General features: G+C 38.9%; 1 protein-coding gene across 1 annotated transcript in view; it reads left to right on the top strand.

Annotated features, from left to right (window-relative positions):
* The first annotated feature begins 422 nt into the window (after window positions 1-422).
* CNBD1 (cyclic nucleotide binding domain containing 1) overlaps window positions 423-26,830 on the top strand; it is a 143,028-nt gene continuing 116,620 nt past the window's right edge. The window contains exons 1-4 of the mRNA XM_074319101.1: window positions 423-510; window positions 8,401-8,473; window positions 12,354-12,467; window positions 15,324-15,485. Of these exons, the coding sequence (XP_074175202.1) occupies window positions 423-510; window positions 8,401-8,473; window positions 12,354-12,467; window positions 15,324-15,485 (437 nt within the window). The remainder of the gene's footprint in view (window positions 511-8,400; window positions 8,474-12,353; window positions 12,468-15,323; window positions 15,486-26,830) is intronic.

The following is a 26,830-nucleotide window of genomic DNA, read 5'->3' as shown; positions in this document are numbered from 1 at the left end:
GGGGCACAGTGGAAATATCCTGTTGTAGCTGCTACAAGAAGGGTCTCTGATACTCAGTGTAAACATTTAGTAGGCAGGAAAAGAGCTCTGGACCATGGAAGACTGGTGAAAGGAAGTCTTCTTTCATCTACCCCAGACTCAGGCTTGCCATTGATTCTGCTGTATCTGCTTTGTGGCTTATCATTTCCTTCTTCGCTCCTACTACCCGCTATAGCTCACGAAGCCGCTTCCTAAGTTCCCCCGGACTGGGAGGTAGTTGTCCCTGGTCGAGACTTCCCTTTCGAAAGGGCTGTGCACACACTGTGAGGTTCTGTGCGCCCAGCCTATCAGAGCGCGCCCTGGGGCTCTGCTTTGTGACCTGCAGGAAAAGTGCTCCTTTGCCGCTCACGGAGGCTCTGCTCAGCTGCCGTCGAGCCAGCCAGATGCCTCTGTCTTCGTTGTCATCAAACTTGCTGTCCCACATGACAGCCCTGAGGAGTGTGCCGCCGCCTCCACTCCGCGGTGTCCCAAGTGAGTGGGGACCACGTCCAGGCGCGGCCGCTGTTCTCTGGGGCTCAGCCCAGATGTAAGAGGTGGCGGGCCGCTGGGTCTTCCTGACGCCCCCGAGGGACGCGGGAAGAACATAGTTGTGCACTTTCTGATTTGTCACCGGGAGCCTTTTCCGTTCTCTAGGTCCCGAGATTTCCCTTTGTCCCGTGAGGGTCTGTATCAACTCTCAGAGCTTCAAATAAAGACTTTTAAAGCGGAGAGAAAACAAAGGCGTAACGAGGCCACCCGGCTCCCCAGCGACCAGGCCCCTTGTTTTTTGGCAGGTCTTCCCGTGACTCCCCAGACTCAGTCTTCCTGCCTCCGTGAGCTAAGTAGTACTTATTTTTCACTAGGAGAATTCTCATTAAATTTTTTTTAAGGGAAAACAAGAGACAATTCCCGTTACTCTTGCTCTGACGTTTGTTCCCATTTCATTTTATTTTTATTTTGTCGTCATTGATTTACAAAACCATAAGAATTCTAAATATACAGGTAAGTATTTTGAAGTTGATACAATTGACCTTATTTTCTTATTTTATATGGTTAGTCTAAACTCAGAACATTTTTCTCATGCCTTCTTGCCATAGCCATCAAATTCGCAGACCTCTTATTTGATCACTAATGTGCTGATTAATAATATGTAATAGTCCTAGTAAAACATCTTTTAGATAATAACGGTAATAATTGTGACCCTTTCCACTTCAAAAAAGCATTTACTTTATTGAACAGGAAATAAATGAATAATAAATGAATATTGACTGTTAAGTAAAATATTTACTTTATTGAATATTATTTTATTGAATATGGGTATTATTTTAATAGTAGGGTACACTTAGTATTGATTGAAGAAGTTAGCCCATCTATTCTTTTATCTTCCTGTGAGACTTAGCTCTACTAAATATACATATATTTCAAATGAATGATCCTAGTGTCCAGGGAAAAAGGTGTCACAGGCAGCAGTTGATACCCTTTGAAGAGGTATACTTACGTTTTGAACAGTGTCAGACAAAGTTCTTATGCTAAACCAAATTAGTTCCTACATATGTTACTTTAAATGTTTGTATCATTGTGAAAAAATTTTTGAGCGTAGTCCCAAGTTTTGTAAATATTTCAATGAGAGTTGAAATAAGTATTAAGTGTGATTTTGCCCAAACCCACAGCTTCCACTAAACAGGTTTTATTTGTACAAAAGAAAAAAGAGTCCCCCTAAGGCAACTTTTTTAGCAGCCTAGGAAATGCAGTAGCTGGGAGTTAGGAGATCAAATTAATTTAGAATCAATAGGATGAGACATGTGCTCCCCTCTGCAGTGTCTCCCAAGGACACTTCACTTGTGTGAAGTGATTAAAAGATGGAAAATCAGGAGCAATTTAGATCTCGGCACTGAATAGAGCATAATGGGAGGAAGCAGAGCCCCGATTTCCCCTTTAGAGGTTCCCACTTGATGTTCTGTCTGTGACTTCTCTTTGGAGACGTGCCCTGCTTGCTTAGTAACCGTGTCTCGGTGCTACTTCTAGCATGTCGTCAATTTCCCTTAGCAGGCTCTGTCTGTCACTGCTGAAACAATGATGTGGAAGCGATTGTGAGGATGCTTTCCATCTGTGATAGGACTGGACCTGAATTATAAAGGAGATATAAGGTGTCCTGGGTATAAACAGGAAGGTTCAGTTACGGACCTCACCAATACCCAGCTATTGTCTCCATCCCTGTTTACTTTAGAAAAGGTTAGTCAGGTTACGTTTAGTGAGTCATGGCTGCCTTCTCTATCAGTTTTGTAGGTGAGTAACGTTGACTGAGGACTTTCCATAGTGGTGTGTAAGTATTTTGCACAGTATGTTGTCATGTCATTTATTTCTCACAAGAACATTATGAGGTCGGCTATAGGCAGAGTGATGGATGGCCCACAGTGAATCTGTGAATCCGCTATGCTTCGTGGCCGGGGAAGTAAGGCTGCTGATCACATGACCTTGAGACGGGAGAGGATCCTGCATCACACGGCGGGCCCAGCGTACTCACAAGGGTCCTTCCTCGTGTGTGGAAGGGGGAGGCATGTCAGTCAGGGCCAGATGACCCGGTGGCAAAGGCTTGGCTGGCCATTCCTGGCTTCGAAGATGGAAGGAGGGGGGACATGAGCCAAGGAATTCGGTGCCTCTAGAAGCTGGAGAAGGCAAAGGAATGGATTCTGTCTTCGAGCTTCCAGAAGGAAGGCAGTCCTGCTGACAACCTGACTTTAGCCCAGTGAGAGCTGTTCCAGATTTCTTACTCTTAGAACTGTAAGATGATCAGTCTGTGTTGATTTAAGCCAGTAAGTTTGTGGTAATTTGCTACAGCAGCCATGGAAAACTCATACATGGTCCGTTTTGCAGTGAAGGGTGCTAGGGCTTAGGTTTCCTGCTAAGGTTCTTGCAGTTGTCCTTGCAGTGGGGAAACTGGTCATAGTATCCTCCAGGCAGTGAATTTTCTCCACTCCTAACACCAACTGCAAGGGCAGCAGCACCCCAGTTTCTTCCTTCCTAACACCCTGAAATGTGCTGCACATTTCACCAGGTAAACGACATGTATGCATTTGTTCTCTCTGGCATTTTGGCTACATCGGCACTCTTGATTTCAGGGAGAGAATATAGTGCACATCTTTAAATACCCTCCGGTCCTGTCTTCTGACTCTGAAACTCAGACTCCCAGACCCCAACTAGTTAAGCTTCCTGAGTCACTTGTGTATCTTTTTCTTGCAAACTTCCAAGTCTTCTCCTGTAGTGTCTCTGACTTGTGTCTCAGATTCTTCACAGCTTCCTGCCCTGGGAAAAAGATGATTGGTCTGAAAAGCAAAAAAGACATGATGGATGGGACAATTAAAACAATTCTGGGTGAGAATTGTTGTAAAAACCTTACAGTTAGCAAAGCCTATAGTGGTTTCCCCAGCTCGTGAAGCGTCTGGTTTAGGTACACATATGACCTGTTATATTAGACATTGATCTCCTGAGGAGACAAAAGGAATGAAAATGTCTTAGAATTGTTATACTAGAAGGCACGGGCTGTCCTTGAGCATTTGGCTGCAGGAAACCCCTCTTACGCTTAGGATAGGAGTGCGGTCTAGTTAGCCGCCTTTGTTTGGATTCACATGTTATGCCTCTACTTTCTTTATGCTTTTTAGGCGTATCCTTTTGAGAAAGGGCAATTCCAAAAATGCACTTCATATTTTGACCACTAGTTTTCTGGGAGAAAGACTTTCTCTGCTTTAACAGAAGGGTTTTTGTTGCTGGTCTTGTTCCAGTAATAAAAAGGGTCTCAGCTTCACGAGATATCTGTAGGTGCATTTTGCTTGTTCCAAGGTATGAGAACGTAGACGGGGAAGAAGCACACAAGAGCCGAGACCTTCAGGGAAATTAGACACATGACAGAGCTCCTTCTGTGAGTGTTTTCCTTGGCTCTCCTTTCATTTTATGGCGTACATTTACAGAAACGCTGAAAAAAAAAAACACCCCAAAAAACACGGTCATCATTCCTAACCCTTCAAGGGCATTTCCTGTAATTTGAGAGCCTTTCAGTTCTTTAGTAGCCAAAGACGAAAGGAGTTTCAAGATACAGAATTATCTGGAAAAGTGAATATTTCTCCATTTAAAAACTGTAAACCATTCAAATCCTAGGAGTGCAAGCTAGAAAAAGGAGGGGTTGCCAGTGGAGAAGAAAGACAGAGAAGCAAACTGTGTAATGTATGAGAAAACAAGGCTGAAAAAAAAAAAAAAAAAAAAAACAGCTAAAAGAGATGAAAATGGATATTTCAAGAAGGAATAAAAGATGGCAAAGATGGTTGAATGTTTGTGCATGTCTCTGTTTGTATAATCCATTAGTCCCTATGGCCATCAGATAATTTAGGAAAGGAAATACGGGAAAATTGTTTTTTCAACTTTACTTTCTACTGTAAAAGTAATTTCTTTTTAAATCTCAAAGGAGAAAAAGGTCCCCCCACCCCAACCCCAGCTCAGGCGGTGTCTCTCAGAAGCACTGCCCGCATTAGTCCTCTACAAACATCCCTCCGCCATCCAGACCGGTCGTCCATCACCTTGGACTGAACTGACCCCGGTCTCCCTTCCGACATACAGTGTGGACTGCATTACTTTTCTGATATGATGATTTAAAAAGGAATTTGAGCATGTAAAAATTCCATAGGTACTGTTTCCAAGTTCCCGGAATCACTGTACCCAGGGAACTCATGCCAACGACTCTCCATCAAGTTTGCAGATCATCTGGCTTTTCGTAGTCCCGATGCCACTGTCCGGTCAGGGATCACTATCATCATAACAAGTGTCACCTAGCCAGCTATTGACACCCTACCTGTATCTGGGCTCCAGGGAACAGAGCTGGAGCGTTCCCACGTGAGGGGGAAGTTACTCCTTGAGTTGCACCATCATACTCCTCACCACAGTCTCCTGCCCCCGCTCCTGCTTCCTTTTTATCTGCTCTCTCTGTTGCTATTATTCCAGTTCCTCGAAGTTCTGCTCAGGACTGGCGTCTCCAGTAGGAAGTAGGCCCTTCCTTATCTCGGAACTTCCCTAGCACTTTGTCTCCACCCCTGCTATTACTCTGGTCACCTTTAACCTCATGTCAGGTACTGTGTGTACGTGTGCCTTCGGGGAAGTTACGATTCTGATGAGATGAATGCACGGAGATAAGTCGTTATCCTTTGCGCATCTTTGTCTCTCCAGTGCCTAGCACACAGGTGATTATTAAATGGAAAGAAGAATGAGGAAATCTAACATAATTTATGGGAATTTTTGTGACTAAGTCTCTACTGAAAATTATTATGTAAATAAAATATGCATCAGGCACAAGAGAATATTGAAAAACTGAGTAAGTTATCATATTTGAGTATTATTATTTAGCTTGCTTCATCAAAGAAATTTGGAAGCTTTTTTCTTTGTGTTCTGAATTTAACTTCCGTTAGAATTATTTCTTCCATAAAGATTTGACAGAATTCACCTGTAATAACACCCTTTTTGGTTGTTTGGTACATTTGTGTCTGTATGTGTATGTGGCAGAGAGTGTGGTAAGATTATTCTCTGTGTCTTTCAGAGCAATTGATATATTTAGGTTTTCTCTCTTCTAGGGTCAATTTACGGAATATTCATTTTCTTGAAAAAATATTTTTAGTTGGAGTTTTAATTTTTTTAGTATATAGTTGTATAGCATACTCTTTTGATTTACTTTGTAGTGATGTTCATAGTTATTTCCCAATTTTATTTCTGACATTGAGTACTTAATGACATTTTTTTTTTCTGGTTAGACAAGCCAATAGTTTGTTTTTCCCTTCAAAGAATCAGCTTTTGAATTTGTTTACTTTTCTACAGTTTTTCCTCTTTCATAAATTCATTAATTTCTATTTTTCTGTTTTTTCCTTACCATTTCCCTCATTCAAAATTTATTTTCCTAAATTCTTGAGTCAAATGCTCTATTCTTTTGATTTCATTCTTTTTCTTTGCATGCAATATATAGTGGGCCTTATATTAATAAAGATAATTGTTTTTTTTAAATTGCACCATGGATTTCTAAGTTAAGGATTAACTTTGTATCCATCTTTTATATCAGCTTCTAATCCTCTCAGATTTACTCTGGTTAAAAGCCTTGATTTTATCCCCATTACAGGGTTTTAAGCCCCATCTACTTTTGTCAAAACATATTTATTCCATCTAAGACATATTTATGAAGGGAAAGCAAGATGGGAAAGCAAACATAAACTTAGTACTCTTTGAAACTCTTTAAGCTTTATCCCTGTATTAAATTTGATCACCAGAAAAGCTCAATTTCTGGTCTTTACAAAGTTACAATTTCATGTTGAAATCTTTTGGCTTTTTTGTTTTTATTGAAACTGCTTCAAAGATAAGCTCCATTAAGCTGCTCAACACGCTTTATGAAATGATCCCTTGTGACAAATACCTCTTGGAAAGGAGGATCAGTGAAGAGGAAATTTGTGGTGACTTGTAAAGTGTCCTTATAGGCTGTGAGTGCCACATAGTCTATCCTGGATTTGAGTTGTCTTGGCTGTGCAAAGCCTAGTGTGAAGCCTTACCTTCAAGTGCTGTAGCTTTTCTCAGGCGATGTGATTTCTCACTTTTTCTATTCTTTGCTAGCAATCCTTAGACATAACATCCATCCTGTGAGTTTTATTTTTTTTTAATAAGGTATTTTAGCTGAAGGATGAAGATATTTACTTTCTTAAAGTCCTTTTTTTTTTTTAAGGGAGAATTTCTCAACTCTTTTTGACCTTTTCTCAGATCTCTATGGTACCACCCCTCTTCCCTGTCCACACCAGTCACCAGGGCTATTTCTGACCCTGTACTAAACTGGGTCAGGAAAATGTACTAAACCAATAGTTGGTAGAAGCCTTTTCTTAATCCATGTATCTAAAAATCTGCTATCATTAAGGTTTTATATAATATCCCATATTAGAAACATGAGTATTGTAAAAGTATTTTTGATATAATCTAGCTGTAACTTGTCTCATTTAAAATAATTATTTCATATGATGAGAAAATGCAGTTAGGTAATTTTTGGTTTCCTAAGGCTTAACTGGGTAATGTAGACAAGAAAATGCCTAAATCATGTAATTAGCACTTTCCTGTTTATTAAATGGTATGATTTATGTAGATAGCAATCAGTTTTTTGTTTAAATTTCCCTTAATTCAATTTCTTATTTAGGACAGTGGTATCTGTTATCGATTTTAATTTTTATATCAACAAAGGCTTAAGTAAAATGTCAAATTTTGTGATTTAATTTAACCTGAAATTAAAATGGATACCTTTGGACATATCAAATGCCAATTCTTCATTATTGGAATGTGGTCAATGAATATATTTTTTAAAGTTTTAGAAATGCTTTCAGCTGCTGATTTTCTCAATACCTTTTCAAGGAATAATGTGCATGTTAGTGTTTATTACCGCTTTCTGTTTTATGGGATTTCTAACAGCATGCCTTCTCCTGGAGTAAGTAAGGAGAGGCCCAGTGAGGTGAGCGCCCCTCATTGTAATGATGCTGGTTATACTCACTACTCTACTCTACCATCCTTCCCATCTCCTTGCAAGGATGTCAGTTCTTTCGGGCACTGAAGGACCATCGCTGTTAGTCTGCTTCTTGGCTGTGATCACTATCTTTCTTTTTTTTTTTTTACATTTATTGGGGTGACAATTGTTAACAAAATTACAGAGATTTCAGGTGTACAATTCTGTATTACATCATCTATAAATCCCATTGTGTGTTCACCACCCAGAGTCAGTTCTCCTTCTATCACCATATATTTGATCTCCCTTACCCTCATCTCCCACCCCCCACCCCCCCTTACCTCTATTCTTCTGGGATCTTGTGTGATTTGCTTACACTTGAATTTCAGAAGGGATTGCAAACTGAATTCAGATACTGAAAGGGGCCTGCTTAGGACTGAATCAGAATTGCCAGAGAGAGAGAGAGAGAGAGAGAGAGAGAGAGAGAGATATCAAGAAAACTCGTTTTTGAATTGTCACATCTGGAGTTCTGGAACCAGTGTACATTCTAACGGTATTGGATGGGGATTCTGGAAGGCCTGCTTCCAGAGGAATGACGTTATATGACACACATAGAAACTCCAGCTTTCACTGGAAGTAAACAAACAATGCCAGACCAAATTTGACACCAATGAAAAACATTCAATTCCTTCCTCATTTTAACCCCCCTATTCAATTCTGCTTGCATGTCAAAGACTGTTATTACCTCACTTTCATAGTCATGGAATTCTTTTACTATGATGAATGTTTGCAATTAAACTCTATTTACACAGTTGGTTAATAAGATTACAGAAAATTACTCACGTTTTTAATTGATTTTTTTTTTTTTTTTTTTTTTGCAGGCCTGAAAATGTCTAAGCACATTGATTACGGTCAGTTGAATGCATTATGCCACACGAGAGGACTACAAAGCAGGTAAGATATTCATGCATTTCTTTTTTGTCACTCAAATGAATATTGATATGTTTATTTCACGGATAAAGTATAGTAATAAAGCATTGTTGACTCTCATAGATACCGGATTTACCACACAGATAAAAAGATTTGAAAACCGGAGGTTATTTCTCCAGATGGAAGAGGCAGAATATGTATGTCATATTTTAGGGAAACAATTTCCTGTGAAACAAACATAGCTCATCCCTAGCCCTGTCCTTCCTACTCCTTAGAAAGCAGTCACAGGGGAAAAAGCTGCAAAAATGTGTTGTGGATGGTATTGAGATGATTTCACATCCACCTGTTTATAACTGACGTGAAGTTATTTTAATCCCCCTGCCTGTGACAAAGACGAAGACAAGGTCGTTTTCAGCAGTGAAGTTCTTTTGCTCTAAGAAGGAAGCAAGTGGTGTCTCCTTTGTTGCCCATCAGCAGCCTGTGGCCCAGCTACCGAGGAGCCCAGCCGGGGCCTTAGCGATAGAGGACCTGGAGAGCAGCTACTTCCAGGGGATGCGTTTAGACTATAAATACTGAGAGCTAGCGAGGACTGTTGGAGACTTTCGGTCTGGGCATGGCACACTTTGTTGACCTAACCTGCTATCTGAAGACTGTGAGACTCTCGTTGGCAGTGGCTCTAACCTGCGTGTGCATCAGTCTTAGGAAAAGATGGGACATCTGCCCCTCCCTTGCCAAGGTGACTCTGGTTGCCGTTGGCCCTAAAGTGCACTGGTCCCTGGACTGATAACCCTGGAGCGGCCTAGCCTGCCCACCAACACCAGCCCCTTCGTTCCCTAGCAACGTGCTCTAGCAAAGAGGGACTTGTTTCTAAAACTGTGAGGGCCCCTGGAAGGCAGCTCTGGGTTGGTTAAAGCTCTCCCAAATGCTTCCCATAAAAAGGTCCACCTCAGTTAAATTTGGAGTTTATTCCTTTTCTGTCCCTTGGCCTGGAACAATAGCATGATTAATTTATTATTAATTTTGAGTATGTTATTTCTTTATTGGCTCATTAAGCGACATTATCCTGTGCGCTATTGGCTTGTGAAATTTCCACAGTGAACATGTGTTAAATAAATTGCTGGAAAATGCAACCTCAGTCTCTAAGCATAATTTGCCACCCGGAACAAAACAGAATGATTGAAATCACAAATCCTGAATGTATAGGAGATGCCGAGTTGAAATACACTGAAGCCAAAGAACTGGGAAATATCATGATTCAAAGCTCAGGATTCCTTAGATAAGTTATATTTGAAGATATAATTTTAAAAATCTATTTTTCTTGCCAATGCATTCACCCAAGTTGGATTTTTTTGAAATTATCAAACTAATTAGTTTCTTCAATATCCATCAGTGTTCATTCACCTTCCTTCACTGAGAGGACCTTGCCTCATCTTTTATGGGACTGCTGAGAAAATGCCCTAAGTGTGCAGACTTTCTCTAACTTAAAACATTTCCATATCACATCCCCTTAACTACTTATTTCTGTATTTTCATCAATCTTCCTGTTCTTTATTTCTCGGAGAAAGGGAGGAACGCGTGCTTCTCCGATGTTCCTTGGATGTCTCCTAAGAATGGTTTTCTTCTGTGCACTCGTGCCTCTTCCTCATTCAGCACCTTTCCCTGTCTGATAAAGAGTTAAGTACTTGCCCTCTGGAGTCGGGTTGCCTGGTCTGAACCCTGGCACAGCCATTTACCAGCTGTGTGACCACGGACCATACTTTTGTACTTCTTTAGGCCTTAGTTTCTGTATCTACAAAATGGGGAAGATAGAATATCAGCTGACAGTTGTTTTGTAAAAGTTAAATGATCTGGTAAATGGCCTAGAATAGTGCCTGGTACATGGTAAGAACTAGCATGTTTTATTATTTAGGGGGGCAATATATCCAGAAACTTAAGAGAATGAGTTTTGAATTCAATTCAGTTTTCATTTGTATCCTCTGCTTCCTAGTTATATGAATTAGGCAAATTATTAAGTTTTCAATTTCTGTATGTGTGAAATGGGCAATAAAGTATACCAACCTTGTCAGGTTGTATAAATATACAATGAGACAAAAACAATGTAAACATCTTAGTAAAATGTTTGGCACATAATGAGTATCCGACACATAACAGGTAAATGTGTAAAATAGATGATTATAGAATGTGGGTTCCAAATAGAAAAAAAAGGAAAAAAGATCTTGGGAAAGTTTCCAGTGATATCAATGGTTGGATTTAAAAAGAGTAGATTTTTGGTCAATGTATCTCTATAGTGTGAGAGTAGGAATGAAAATGCCAAATGCCATATTAAATTACATTTATATGGCATTACTTGAATCAATTAAGTTAAATAGTATTCTTAAAATATATAGTATTCATTTTGTTTATAGAATTAATAAGATGTTTTAGGAACTTTGGCCAAGAGAAAAAAAAGCTGTTAATGAGTTACTGTTTACACTGACAATGAAATAAGAAAAGCCTTCTCTTAAGGATTTTTATATTCACTACTACTGTGTTTCCCCGAAAATAAGACCTAGCTGGACACTCAGCTCTAATGCATCTTTTGGAGCAAAAATTAATATAAGACCTGGTATATATTATATTATATTATATTATATTATATTATATTATATTATTATATTTATTATATTATAAAGACCCGGTCTTATTTTCCAATAAGACCGGGTCTTATATTAATTTTTGCTCCAAAAGATGCTTTAGAGCTGATTGTCCAGCTAGGTCTTATTTTCAGGGAAACACGGTATGAGGCAAATGTTGACTAACATGTTTGTCATTGTTCAATTTTAAGTATGATCATTTTTGATAATTATTGAATTGAAATAAGCTGTCAAAATGAATGTTTAGCATTGTTAAAAATTGTAGTGGTGTCAACTGAAAATTGAATGAGGCAGATTTGCCAGAAACAAATATCATTACCTGACACAGAATGACAGTGGGCCTTGTTATTGTCATTTTAAATATTTGAAGTGGATTGAAACCTGGCTGCAATTAGGAATCACCTGGAGGAGGAGATTTAAAGTAGAGAAGCCCACTCAGACTCCATCACCCTTAGAGATCTTGCTTCATCAGGAAAAGCGTCAGAAATCTGCACTTTTAGAGGCACCCAGACAATCCCAGCGATCTGCTGGCTTTGGGAAACGCTGGTCTTTCGGTCTAACACATCTTTATTCCCGCCCTAAAAAAATAGTGCACAAGATTTTCGTAAATCATTGCAAAGATTCAGATAAATATACTTTCCAGTAAGGTATATGTAAACTACATGTGAATCATTTTGGAGGAATTCTAATTATTTGGTGTATTTTATGCAAGACTTGACTCAATTACAGAAATAAAAGTTTTAAGAAGGCTCAACTTAAAATTAAATTTTTAACATAGACATTGCCATAAATTTGATATTCTTAAACTAGTTCTCACCGAAGCACATGATAGACAATTTTTATAGTGGGTATTTTTGAAGCATAAACTATGTTTCACATTTTTGTTACTTGCTTCTTAGATTAGATAGTATAGAATTAAATTGTATATATTGAAATAAAGATCTTTCCTTTGGAAGCTATTATCTTATTTTTAAAAATTATTTATTTCAGTTACAGTTGACATTCAATATTATTTTAGTTTCAGGTGTATAGCATATTGGTTAGACATTTATATAATTTATGCAGTGATTCCCCTGACTAGTACCTACCAGGCACCACACATAGTTGTTGCAATATTATTGACTATATTATGAATGCTGTACTTTACATCCCCATGATTATTTTGTAACTACCAATTTGTGTTTCTTAATCCAGTCACCTTTTTCACCCATGGAAGCTATTATCTTATGATACTTACAATTTAATTTCTCTCTCTCTCTTTCTTTTTAAAGCTGGAATACGTGCACCATCCTTTCAGTTCACAATAAGTTTATAAAGCAATATCCTAAAATATTTCTGCAGGGGAGAAACAGACTGCCCAAGCTTTTCAAACAGGAGGGACAAAGGTAATGACATCTTATTTTGAAAGTAGGGTTGACGTGTGTGTTCACGATGCATGAAAGAGCAAATGGAACTCAGCCACTGAGATGCTTTGATTAGTTCCCAGCACTCCATACTGGGAGTAGCCAAGGAAGTAGAGATCAGTAGGGAAGGGTAGATTCATACAATCACTTTGGAGGAATTTTAAGTATGTGGTATGATAATTGGGACTAACAAATGTGTGTTGCTTCCTGAATATTATCATTAAAATGAATAAACAACTAGCCTTATCTAATAAACATAATAAGAGAAAATACTATTAGGAATGAGAAAGATAATATAATAAGTGATAGAGAAAACTAAGAAAATTGTAAATTAAGATATAGTACTTTATGTAACAACGCTAACTTGATAATCTAGATGTCATTGGTTAATATTCTAAAAAATAGGTCCTAAATTTATTCAAGAAGATAGAAATTTTAAAAAAATGATGGTGTAAGTAGAAGTTGTGAAAAGTATGCTTTAGAAGTATTTTTTGATGCAAAAAAAAGGGGGGGAAATTAAAAACCCATAGCTCAAGTAATATCATTAGAAGTTCCTTTTAAGAAAACATAATTTCTATGCAATTAAATTTTCCTGGAGTATACACATTGAAAAATAGGTTGTAAGTTTGCCATGCACACATAACCCTGATATAAAAATTTAACAAGAATAACACAAGAAATATCAGTTTTAGTTATGACTAGATAGGCAAACATACAAAATAAAATATTAGCAAATGAAATAATACAATAGTGTAGTAGCAAATTTGTACATCATTGTTGCCTTCATCTTACGACTAGAAAGAAGGTTCAACATTAAAAAAGCTATTATAATTTTGTAATATTAGTGGTTCAAAGAGGAGCTATGCGATACCATCTGTAGATGATGAAAAAGCATTTGATATGATTCAGTATCCATATCTCACAATAAAAGTAAAATCATGCTTTTATCTGTAATGTGTGTAGTAAGGGGGCTGTTAAGAAATACAAAACATTTATATGTTCAGCTAGAAAGTAGCAATCTACTCTAAAGTAGCAATAAAAATACCTTAAACTGAATTAAAATAAATTTCATAAAATGTATTAAGAAATTATAAATCTTCTCTCGGCTTAGCTTAGACCAGTCCTAATGTAATGTGAGATACCCACATATGCCCAGAAGATGGGAATAGAGCTCAGGTAGCTCAGAGATGCTTTTGGCAGAATGAAATCAATGAGGAACCATGAATCTTAGCAGACACTAAATGCCTACATGATTAAAATGATTAACAGCCTTTATCTGTTATCACTGTCATAGTCAACATTTTATAATTCATTTAACACAAATGTCATGTGACAGATAACCCTAGCAAGACTTGGAAGAATGGCATCTGCCTGGCCATGGGCTGCTGGTGAGAATGGCTGAGGTCAGGGCATTTGCTGAATATCAAAGGAAGACAGTCATGTGCAAGAAGGGTAGATGTCCTTCAGACACCGTTAACTGAAATGAAGAATCCATCAGAGGGAATCAGTAGTAGATTAGATGAAGCAGAAGATCGAATCAGTGATTTGGAAGGCAAGGTAGCAAAAAACACCTAATCAGAACAGCAAACAGGAAAAAAAAAAAATCCAAAAAAAAAATGAGGCCAGTTTAGGGGGACTCTGTGACAACCCCAAACATACCAATATTTGCATCATAGGGTGACCAGAAACCATGAAGTCCCCCAGGAGCCATGCCACTTTCATGCACATAAGTGGAAGGTCTGGCTGAGACACAGGGAAATGATTCTACTTGAGCAAAAATTGTGAGGGCAGGAGAAGAATGAGATGAAGGGCTGCTTGGAACTGTGATCATTATCTGAAATTTATTTTATCCATGGATCAGGTAGACTAATCCTTTCTAGATGAGTCAGAATGCCATGTTAGACAGCCAATAGGAAAAGTTTCAGAACAACTTTGATTTTTGCCTTTATCAGCTCTGGCTTCCTTTGTCTTCTCTGGAACACCTTTCAGGTTTTCTTTTGAATCTGCAACTCCCAGATTCAAATCCCTAAACACTCCAGAGAAACTTTTGTTTTACTTTGCGGCCTCAGTTCTTTCTTATTTGACACCGTTGTTGTTATTATTCCATGTAATGTTTATCTTATATTGAACTTCTTTTTGTCTTCTCGTGTATTGTAGTAAAGGTGAGTAATCTAGGATCACTTGGGTTTTTATCATCTCCTCCACTATTTTTTTCTTAAGGATGGACAATGTTGATTAGATTATTTACCCTTAGATTTTCAGTGACCTCTTAATAGGAATGGTTGGAACTAAAGAAATGAATTGGAAATGGTCATTCATTCATATATCTCTTGGGCACTTAAGTGTATAACATATTATAGCACAAGAATAAAGTATGGTGGCTGCTTTGAAGATGTTCATAATTTACTAATTGAAAACAAAAGTTAAAAAAAGTACTTATATCATTGGTGCTAAAAAAAACACAAAAAAACAAACAAGTGTTTGGGTGTAAAGAAAAGGGTGTTGACTATTGATTTGAAATATTTCCCTAAATTATGTACACCTAACTTACTATGAAAAATGTTTCAATCACTTAGTTGTAATACCTATAATCAAACTCTGTATGTAGAAAATATTTTATGTACGCTAATTTTTAGACTTAACACAGTGAAGTATTTAACTGCACTACTAATGATTGAAAAAAAAAAAGGCATTGAAAAGGATGACATTTTAATAATGTATTAAAATGCCAAATTATTTCAGAACAGTGCATTTCTACTCTTGACAACAAAGTAAACATTCATGTTAGTAATTTTTGTGCGATATGCAATGCTGGAAAATATTATGTTTCCTTTTCAGAAACCCTACTAAAGGCACGGAAGAAAGTCAGCCCCAGCAAGTTGAAGACGGCTCTCACGATATAGCTGTCTATGTTAAAAAAGCACGAGGGGGCCACAGTCTATACAGATCCAAAGAATCCAAAGAGCAGTTAGAAGAACTCCTGTCTATCTTAAAGAAATTGTGAGTATTTTTAACATATTACTTGTCGTAGTTGAAGAATTCTTTTGAATGGCTTCTTATGTTTTTCAGTTAGTTGTTTGCAGCTACGTGTACTGCAGCTGTAATCTAGTGCTAATGGTTCATTCAGGAGGAGACTTGGTTTCTAGATGAATGTAATCCTTCATGGCATATCACGGATATATGGGTGATCTAGCCACTTGTGGCACATCATTTTAATTTTAAGTTGCAAGCAAAATGGGTGTTATGTACTGATTACATTAAATCAAAATTATGTGTAAGATTTCCTTAGCTTATGGTTATCTGTCAGTTCTTCAGAGAATTTAAATGGTCTTCCCCATCACAGGGATTTTAAAGAAACTTACCTCATATTCCCTTTAATTTCCTGGAGTGCTTTATGGTATGGTTAGGGCACAGCTGCCTGAAGAGGAAGGGGGAGGGGAAGGAGAAAGAAGGAATTAAATCTGAGTAGTGTCTGGTTACCAGAGATGATATTGGATTTATGATTAAAATTCAAGTTAAAAGGGAACCCTGGGAAAAGGTGATATTGGAATTGAGATTGACAACAGGAAAAAACAAAACAAAACCCAAGAGTAAAAGTGTTAAGACTAGAATTGTGCCTGAAAGAAAGACCAGTAGCATGAATGAGAAATTAATAATCTAGCACTTATACCTGGAGAAATGAACTAAGAATTTTATGCTATAAGCACTTTTCTTCACAATTATAATTGCAAATTAGAGAAAATGTGATCAGAACTTTCAGGAAATTTGAGAATGATCAGATTTGTGATGCTTTTGCTCATAATAACAAAAAATAAATGCAGCAATTCCTAGTCACTTTATGGGGAAATGGGTGTGAGAGTATTGTAGAGAAGGAAATCATATCCACCTGCCATGCAGGGGTATAATTAAACGGGTAAGTTGTAAAATAGGAAATTTAACTGGAATGTGTTCAGGGAATATGTTAAAAATATCCACTTTAACTGGTAGAAAAATCACTAAAGCCCTGAAAATTATAGGAGCTATAGGATGCTACCGCCACTTTCATTCCATTAAAACATACCGCTGATTAAAATTGCATTGAATTACAAATTTTAAGAGTCTAGACATACTCATGAACCACTCACTACAAATTTCAGATTGTGCTTGGCTGCAGGACTTTCTGTGGTGATGGTAATCCATTTTTCTGAAAATAACAGTGAACAATTTCCATATAACAAAAAGGTTCTGATCTGCTATGTAAATGGGCTCAAGTGACTGTGGTTCTCCCGCAAGGTATAAAAACATGGAGGGTAAAGCTAAGGCTGAAGTCACGCTGGAAAGCACGAATGGACAAGAGTTCGCTCCATGGTTGCAGTGGACCAAAGGGAAGAGCAGGAGCCGTGGTGGAAGACCGTTCCAGCACAGGGAGGAGAGACGAGAAGCCATAAGCTTCCTTCCACATAAGCGATTTCTGACTTAACCCTCACAGCAGTGCTTTGAAGGTGACATGATAAGCTGCTACGTAAAAGAGCAATGCGTGTGCTAAATCCACAGTCTGTGTCTGCTCTTCTGCAGAACGTGTGTTTTATCTTATCTCCTTGGTGCACTAGTGCGTTCACTTCCTATTGCTGTGGGATGAATCATCACAAACAGCGGCTTCAAACAACATACATTTAGTATGTTTCTGGGCAAGGTTTGGCCGGGTTCTGGCCTCATGTCCTACAGGCTCCCATTGAGGTGTCTGCCGGGCTGTGTTCCCATCTGGGGCGTGGGTCCTCTGCCAAGCTCACCTGCGCTGTTGGCAGAATGCAGTTCTGTGCGGCTGTAGCACTGAGGTCCCTACTTCCTTCCTGGCTGTGAGCTGGGGGCTCCTTTCAGCTCCTGGAGGCCCGAGATCCTTGGCACGTGTCCTCTCTCAGACCTTCTCACACTGGAGCTTCAGTCTTCCAAGCCAGCCAGGGAGTCTGTCATTCTGCTCAGATGAATTCTTACCTGACCTGAGCACGCGCCTGCACATACGTGACCTTTGCCACATTCTGGTGTCAGAAACAAAGCCTTGACTTTGCCCCCAACCCCAAAACTCAGGGAGAGGGAATTTGGCAATACTATAAATCTCTTTGTGACTGTTAATCACATTTGAAATAGGCTACGTGCTTTATGTACACACACACGAGAGTAGTTCAACTAAAATCTGTTCATTGATGGCTAAGTTGTCCGGTCAGTAGCTGTCGGTTTATCTCTGGCTAACGGAACCGTGAGTAGAGCGGTGTGCTACTTCAGTGATGTGACAACACGTTTTTAAAAGCAGCACTTTACAGTCTCTAAACGTCTTCACTTTGCTATCCTGCCTACAATTAATATTGAGTAACAGTAGCCTCTTTTGAAAGAAATGCAAACAGGCCGGACAAGATTAAGAAGCTATTGATTATTGATGAGTTGGTGTGATTTGGCTTAATCATGCTGATTACTTAACTGGCACTTCAATTCAGCAGTTGTGAGTAAACAGCGCTCGTTGGGAGGAAGGGTAAATGATTGTGAAACATTAAAATCGTTGGAAAAGGCACATCTGGGAGATGTCACTGGAGAGGAAAGGTTTGAGCAACTAGAGGACAACATATAACTGGGATGTGTGTGCAGAACAGACAGTGGGAGGGGGAGATGAGAGAGAGAGAAAAGAGAGTTGGGAGACCTTCTGTTAAATAACGTATTTTAAGGCATATGAGATTGAATGTGATGTGAGTTTATCATGTGTGTTAGTTAGGTTTTAGACTGTAAGCAACAGAAACTGACTCTGGTTAAAAAAAAAAAAAAGAGAGAGAGGAAATCTGTGGGAGAGTATTGACTGGCTCCCCAAATGGAAGAACTACCAGAGGCTGGAGATGACATGACCAGAGCAACTCTGGAGGTCTCTCCAGGATGCAGCTTTGGATTTTGTCCGCGACAACTGTTTTCACTGGGGTTATTCGGCTCACGTTTTAGTTTCAGGGGTAGGGAGTCAGATTGCTGTGGTTTGTGTTTGTTCCCACCCCTTGAATAAATGCTGAGGGGGCAGGACACCTTGATTGACAGCTTTGCTGAGTTTACCTGCAATTGGTAAAGGGATGGCATTTCAAAAGAGAGTTATTTCGGAAGGAGGGGGAGATAAATCATGAATACACATTAAAAGCTAAAACATAACTGAAATTTTAATTTCTAAATAATTGTGATTGATTTCATTTTTCACTCATGAGTTAATGAATTGAATGAACATATACTTTTGAACTCATCTATTTCCGGCAATATTCTAGGCGTTGGGACTGCAGTGCTGAGCACACACTATCATTGCCCTCGTGGGAAGCTTACATTCCCACGTAAGAGAGAGAGAGAGAGAGAGAGAGAGAGAGAGAGAGAGAGAGAGAGAGAGAGAGAGAGAGAGAGAATGAACACACATAGTATGTCAGTGACAAGTTCTAGGAAGAAAAACTAATGCAGAGTAGGGGGTAGACATGATGGAAAGGACCAGAGAAGTCCCCTCTGAAAAGAGCCTTTGATCGGATAATGCAATGAGGTGGGAGAGCTGGCCAGTCCCATGTCTCCAAGCCGTGCCTTCCAGGCAGAGGACACACATGTGCACGGAGGTGAGGATTGTGCTGGAGTGTGGGTAAGAGCTGGTGCCAACGAGGCTTCAGAGGAAGGAAGGGACCAGGTCGTCACCCAGAGTCTTGTAGGTGTGGCAGGTCTTGTGTCTCGCTGTGACTGGAGGACGGGAGGGACACGTGGGGAGTGACACGGGATGGGTCATGTGTGCAGTGTTGGCTGTGGGTGCCAGGAGGAGATTTCAGGTGGCCCATAGGTGAGAGGTGACGTGGCCCAAGTTCTGTGGTAGGGAATTTGATATTTGATCTGACACGTAGAGTTTGATTCTGTTTCTGTTTCAAAGACACAAGCTGGTCTCAGTTCACAGCCTGGGAGCCTCAGATGCTCTGCTCAGCTGGCCACTAACAAGGAGAATGCTGGGCCCTCACGTTGGCCCTGGGCTGCCTTGCCTATACCACCGCCAGCTTTAAAAATGCAGCTATAGATTGCTTTGGTGAAAATAATTGGTTTCTTTATAAATGACTAATTCCTGAAAACAAAGTGACATGCCTGTGTATTTGTGGCAGTTGTAGAAAGGGGAGGAGAAGAGACAAACTTATAAATGAGCTGTGAAAAGCAGTTTAAGATCCTCCGAGGAAACTTGCCCCAATTGTTTCTTCTACTACTTTCTCCAATTAAAGATGTTTCCTTTGAAGGAATGAGGCATCTGAAGATCATTATGTTTCCAAGGAGCAGTGAGGTGAAGCCGCTTCTCAGGGGCGACTTGGAGGAATGGCTCCCTGAGAGCACATCAGGAGTTTTGCTTTCTAAATGCAGGCTGTTTAAAACCCAAGAGCCATATGGCTCTTCCACTGCTGTGTCCCAGTGAAATGGCAAAGAGGATGAGGAGCTGCGATCTCAGACTATCTGAGGGGGTATATGCAGATGAGAGAAAAACATTTTGTGCTGCTATAATTCTGTTAAAAATACAGAGCTTGGAGGAAAACTGACTGAAATTGGGAGCCTTTCCCTAGAAAAGAAAGCCTTCATCTGAAGCTCAAAGGGAACCTAGGTTAATAAAGAACGGTGTGAATACCAAAAGTAATTTAGGTTTCTGACAGGAGCTGATCATGTATGACATAAGAATGGGAACTGAAGCAGAGCGTTATTTGTGTTAAGGAGATGGGTTAGCTAAGGTCAGGGACGAAAAGCCTAAGGGAAGCAGGTTGGTAGTGGAGCAGAGGAAGGCACTGCTCTTGGTCTGTCTGTGGCAGTGGGAGGCAAAGTACATCCGGGAGCACAGACTGCAAAAGGCCTGGACTGTGGAGTCAGAAAGAACTAGGTTTGAACTGACCTCCTCTAAATACTAGTTGTTTGGCCTTGGGCAAATCTCTACCTCTTGAAGCTCATTTCACTGATGTGTAAAATGGGCACGATTATTAACCTTGTAGGATCACGCTGTGATATATAAGTTAGAAATGTAAGCCTTGTAGACCCTTCGTACATGTCAGTCATCCCTTTCCTAAACAGTCTTCTACATCTGGAGAGGTTTGAAGATAAAAGACTTGGCGATGTATTTCCTACAGCTGGAGTGTAAAGGGGTCCCTGGTGTCTCAGAATAACAATGTGTTCCAATTTTTTATTCCTTCAAGAAAGAATATGCACATGTCTTTTACAGTTTATGAATAAATAGCAGCTATTAATTATTTATCATGTATTTACATTAGTTCACAAAATTGCCAGTGGTATTTTTATACTGGAGTTTCAGAAATTACTATTTGGTCACAAATTAACTAACATTTAAAATAATTGTACCTTTATACCCTTGTTCTATTGTTTGGAAATAAGCAAATATCCTCGATTATAATATGTCTTGTAAAAATTATTTTTTTCACTGTGTAGATATGTCTTATCCATTCAGGTGGCTTAAACAACGGAAATATGTAAGTGTAAGGTCAAGGCACTGGCAGGTTCCGTGTGTGGCGAGGGCCCTCCTTCTGGGTCATAGATGGCCGTCTTCTCGCTGTGTGCTCACAGGAAGGAAGGGCTGAGAGATGTCTCTGGAGTCTCTTTATAAGGCACGGATCCCATTCCTGAGGGCTCCATCCTCATGACCTCAGCACCTACCAAAGGCCCCGCCTCCTAATGCCCTCACATTAGGGATTAGGATTTTAACACAGGGATTTGGGGAGGACTCAGACATTCAGTCCTTAATAAGATGTATGTTATTTCAACATAGATGTGCATGCTAAAGCTGAGACTTCTTGTCTTGGGTGACCATTTCATTTTTGCATTTCAAGTTAGAATCGTTTTTTTTCCCCATAGAAATTTACCAGTTTGTGTATTTTCTTTCTCCTTATTTTCCTGTTCACTGATTCTCTCTTTAGCTGGGTGAGTGATATTTTGGGGATGTTAATCTGATTTCTACAGTTCTTAATTTCAGTTACTGCATTTATCATTTCTGAAAGTTGCCAGGGGACTCTTTTTTTATAGTATACAGTTCTTAGCCAAAATCTTCATATTATCATTTAAGTCCTTAGACATTTCAATCACAATTATTGATCTGTGATGGAATTTTATCACATTTAAAACTATTATGTACTTGGGGTAATTATCATTTCATTGAAATTTTTCCAGTCTTATGCCAATTTTGTATGGATTTAAAAATAACTTGAGCTTTATGGTGTGCTTTGATATCTGGTAAGGTAATTTCTTATAATTTTGGAAATTTATTAAATCTATAAAATTGTAACTTTCTCATTCAGGAACATGATGTATATTTTACATTTATTTTACTCTTTTGTGACTCTTATTAGAGTTTCATATAGGTCCTTTATTTTTTTAGATAATTTCCTAGCTTTTATATCTTTTTGTGAAAGTTATAAATAGCATTATTTTCTCTTTTTTCTTTTTTCTAAGTTCAGTTCCAAAGGAGATTTGTGGGCAAAATTTATTTGAAGAAAAACTTTTTTCTTTCAGTTTTATGAAGATATAATTAACATAGAGCACTGTGTAAGTTTAATGTGTTCAGCACAGTGACTTGATTTAATGTATTGTGAAGTGATTACAATAAGTTTAGTTAACATCCATCATCTCATATAAATAAAAGGTAAAAAGGAAAAAAAAGTTTTTTTTCCTGGTGATGGGAACTTTTAGGAACTACTCTTTTAACAACTTTCAAATCATTGTATTTTCTACGTGTTGGTAGTGTATGTGAAAGCTGTTTAACTAGGTTTATATATATTTATAATTGGCTGCCTTACTGAACTTACACATATATTAATTCTAATATTTAAGTTGACTTTCTTTTAATTATTTTTAGATGCCATCATACTGTCTTGGAATAATCATTATTTTATTTCCTTTGAAAAACATATTCTGTTTTCATTTATTGTCTTAATGTGTTACATATAACATTACAATAGCATTAAATAAATAATTGTGGGGATAATAAGCAGCTTCTCATGTATTTTGTTTTAAAAGTATTCTGCTAGTGATTTATCAAACTTGTTCTTGGTTTAAGGAAGAAAATATGCTTTAGAACAGAAGCATTCTTGTCAAAAAGTCTTGAGTTGAAAACCCGGCTGGCACATTGCTAGATATGTAACCATGAATAATTTATTTAACCTGAATTTCTTTATTCTTAAAAAGGTGGTAAATATATGTAGTTCCCAGGATTTTTATGAAGCTTAAAGACAGTGCATGTGAGCATACACACACACACACACACACACACACACGCACACACACACACACACGCACACACGCACACACGCACACACACCTTCATTGTTTCCAGCCCGCTCTGTGCCCCAGCAGGATGACCTTTAGAAATGGCATCAGCCACTCTGCCTGGACACCTTTTCTGGCTGCATGCAGTACAATGGGGACACTAGAAGATGAAAATGGGTGGCAGGAGACTGAGGTCGCCGTTGTTATTCCCCTGGCTCCACGCAGACAAGGTGGGCTGTGTGGCAGTCGCCCTCCTTCTACAGCTTCAGCCCTGTCAGGATAATAACAGCCCCCCTTTCCCTTGCGCCTTCCGGCCTATGAGTGCTAACAGCTTCCTGCTGTCCCTGCTCCCAGTTCCCACACTGGTCCTGCACTCCCTGCTGGGCGTCCTTCAACTCTGTCTGTACTTTGGTAAATAATCCTCTCATGAAATTCCTCTTAGTTATGCCTGGAGTGTGTAATCTCCTTCCTGTTTGATTCACTATGTGCGTTGTTCTGTGTATACTACACACACACACACACACACACGACGTCTGACAGTGAAGTTCACAAACTCACCCTAGAAAAAGTACTACATGCCTCATTGCTGAGTATCACTACAGTCACCTGCAAAGCACTCCCTTTGGGGAGCTGTGCACTGACGCCAGCGCCTAGTCCACCCTTCAAAGCAATTTTGGAACTCTTTTTCTGGAATGGCCATCAGAGCTGTCATCCATCATATTACCCTTGATGTCCTGAATGTCATCAAAATGTCTTCCTTTCAATATTTCCTTTATCTTCAGGTAAAGAAAGAAGTCATTGGGGGCCAGATCAGGTGAGTAGGGAGGGTGTTCCAATACAGTTATTTCTTTACTGGCTAAAAACTCCCTCACAGACAGTGCTGTGTGAGCTGGTGCATTGTCATGATGCAAGAGCTCCTTTGGGACCATGTTTGCGCACACTTTTCTCATGCCAAGAGTTTCAGTTAAGATTTTCCTAACTGTTTTTTTACTGATGTTTACTTGCTCTGCTATGCTTCTCACAGTCAGCAGATGATTTTGATGCGCAATTTGATGAATTTTTGCAATTTTTTTTTTGCCAGTTCTGCTCATTACTGGCCTCCCTGACCTCTCTTCATCAATGACGCGTTTCCTCCAGTCAGAAAAACATTTAATCCATTTGTACACTGCTGTTTTTTTCATGGCATAATCTCCATAAACTTTGCTTAACATGTCCTTGATTTCATTTCTATTCTTGCCAAGTTTAACAAGCAATTTAATGTTTCTTTGTTACTCTAATTCAAGCTGAGACATTTTCGCGACGGCACACAAAAACTCGCAACAACATAATGAACACCACTCAGCAAGACACCACAACACATCATCAACATGAGCACAGCTGTGAGACACTGATATACCAAGGTTATGAAACCTTACCGAGCTGTTTGTACAGGGCTGCCAACGTAAGTGCACGGTGGCGAGTGCGCGAACTTAATTGGCAGACCTCACGCGTGTGCGTGTGAGTGTGTGTGTGTGTGCACGCTCGTGCGCACGCCTCCACTCCTGTCCACTGTTCACCTGCCTCTGTGATATCTTTCTGATACTCTAGGTCAGAATCTACAATCCCGTTTGAGGCCCTACTGGCAGATGTGTATGTAAACTTTTCTCTTAGCACCATACCAGAAGTTTATTTGCATGGCACCTGTTATATACACTCTTGTTATTAAACTGGACTCTCCCTGAAGGATGGGGACTTGTCTCCTCATCAGTGTTTATTCCACAGCTAGCATATAGCTCCTGGTATACAGTCGGTACTGCAGAAATAGTTACAGAATACGTGAATCTAGTTATGAGTAGAAGTTAATTCATACAATCTCCGTTAGAGCTGAAATGTGGAAAAGATTGTAAGCTACAGTGACTCAGAAGTTATGTTTAGGGTGAAAATAGGTCTTAGGTGTTTCCACTGCCCTGACATGATTTCCTTTCAGAGTTGACACTCTGTTTTATATGACCACAGGGCTTAAATAGACAGGAATTAACAGTTTGATTAGGGAGCTCTTGACTCTAGTCGTGGTAGAACGGAGGCCGACGGTGGGAGGTTTGAGGAAACTTTCGTTCTTGCACTGATTTTAAAACAATAATCTACTGATTTTAGATAGTTACCTGATACCATGGAATTTTAATTTACTAACATATATTCTGGAACAATGTAACTTTTCATCTTTTTATTTACTTGAAGAAGTGTTAAGATATATCTTCGAATCAATTCAAGTATTGAATCTTTCAGTGAGTTATTAATTCAGAAAATCAAATGAACAGTCATGTCACGTTTTCCCTTTTGCAGTCTCCAATGCCGTTTTCATTAATCACTGAAAAACAAGAATGTTTGTTTTCTTGTATATTTATAATACGGACAATATATTTTTCCTTAGTTTAAATAAGAAAGTGTCACAAATGAAAACTAATAAATAACACTGACTATCTAATTTCAAATGATTACTCTCCTAGAGCTATTTCTTAATAGATAGATATTTCAGATAAATTAGGTTTTCAGTAGAGGAAAGCGGTGTTTGCTTGGTTGTAACCCGTCTGATGGAGGAGGTCCTGTAGCATGTATACTTCTGAGGCCCTTTCGGTTCTGAAGGCTGCCGTGGTCTCAGAGCCTCAGCCTGGACCACCTGCTGTTTGTTTCTCAGGTTCATTATTTGTATGTCTTTCCCCCCACTCTCTCTTTCCAATCATTAAGTTTATTTTTCTGGCATGCCAAGTAATATTAGTTTGTAAGCCAGACACTGAGTATGAAACATTGTAGAGACTCTGGATGATGATATCTTTCTGGGGGGAGGATAAAATTATTTTCTGACAGAGAGAGTAGGAGCAGGTCACCATGTTGCAGTCATAGTTGGAGGATTTAGGGCTGATTCCATTTTTCCTGGGGCTGGTTTAATTTGTTCTGCCCTTATTCCTAAAGTATACCTTTTGGGGTTTTCATTTGAAAACATGGGCCATTTTCTAGGGTCTTTTCCTTCTTGGCAGTCCTTGAATTCCAATATTTAATCTCCCTAGCATAGTGAGAATGTAGAAATCTCTGCTCAGATTTTATCCTGTTAGGTTTTATTTTCTGTTTAGCTTCACGGCCTCTGCCTTGTGCAGCTCATGAATCATCAAATGCCTTGAGGAGAAAGCAGTGAAAACTCGTGGGCTTGCGTCTGAGTTTCCCTGCTCTGCATCATTTTGACTCCTGGTCCACTTTGGTTTTGATATATTCAAAATTCTGTTTTTGTATGTATGCTACATTTATCCAACTTTTATGATTTTTCTTTTTTTCCTGTTGGGGGTGGTTATCTGAGAAGAGCTACTTTATCGTAGCTAGAGCAGAAGGACTTGTTTAAATGTTCATGTACCATCCTCCAGATAAATAAAGAAATAGTCGTTAAAGGGGTAAACCTTTATTTTGTTGCATTTGAATAAGAACAAAATACGCAGTTTGATTTAAGAAAAACATTTTGTTGAAAGCACATTTTTTAATTTTCCATTTTGAGAATTATAATACTGGATATTGTCAGTTTGTTCTAGGACAACAACTTAAAGAATAAGCATGAGGCTCACAGAAGACTAATTGAAACTCTGGAGAAGATAAACAATATTAGACCAATAGCTCAGATAATTAACATTAAGAAAAACTGTACATGAAATAATTTGTGTTTGAAGGAGGAGAGCAAATTAATTGGAGTACAAACGCTAAGGAACACCTGGGAACCGTGTCTGTGGACTTTTCTCTATGAAGCTAAGAAAATTCTAGTGCTGGAGTATAGATAAAGCCACGCAGGTGACCATCTGTAGAGGACATCCAGATGTGCTGTAGGACAGTTTATTGTGCTTTGAATTTGAAAGCTATACAGAACTAGAAAGACCATGATTAATGGCAGATGAACGGGCAGGGAAATTTGTTGTCTAACTTTATAGCAGAAATGTTGATGATTTTGTTGGGTATCTTGATGCTGATTTTTGTTGGGGGCAAGGTTGTGCACAATATGTGTAGCTTGTCAGACATCTTTTATTCTTTCAAAGTACTTTTATAAATGTTCGTTCAATAACCTC

The sequence above is a fragment of the Rhinolophus sinicus genome, linkage group LG14 (assembly GCF_036562045.2).
Source record: "Rhinolophus sinicus isolate RSC01 linkage group LG14, ASM3656204v1, whole genome shotgun sequence".
In the NCBI taxonomy this organism is placed as follows: domain Eukaryota; kingdom Metazoa; phylum Chordata; class Mammalia; order Chiroptera; family Rhinolophidae; genus Rhinolophus; species Rhinolophus sinicus.
Note: the sequence above shows the minus strand (reverse complement) of the source record. Positions and strands in the feature narration are given on the sequence as shown.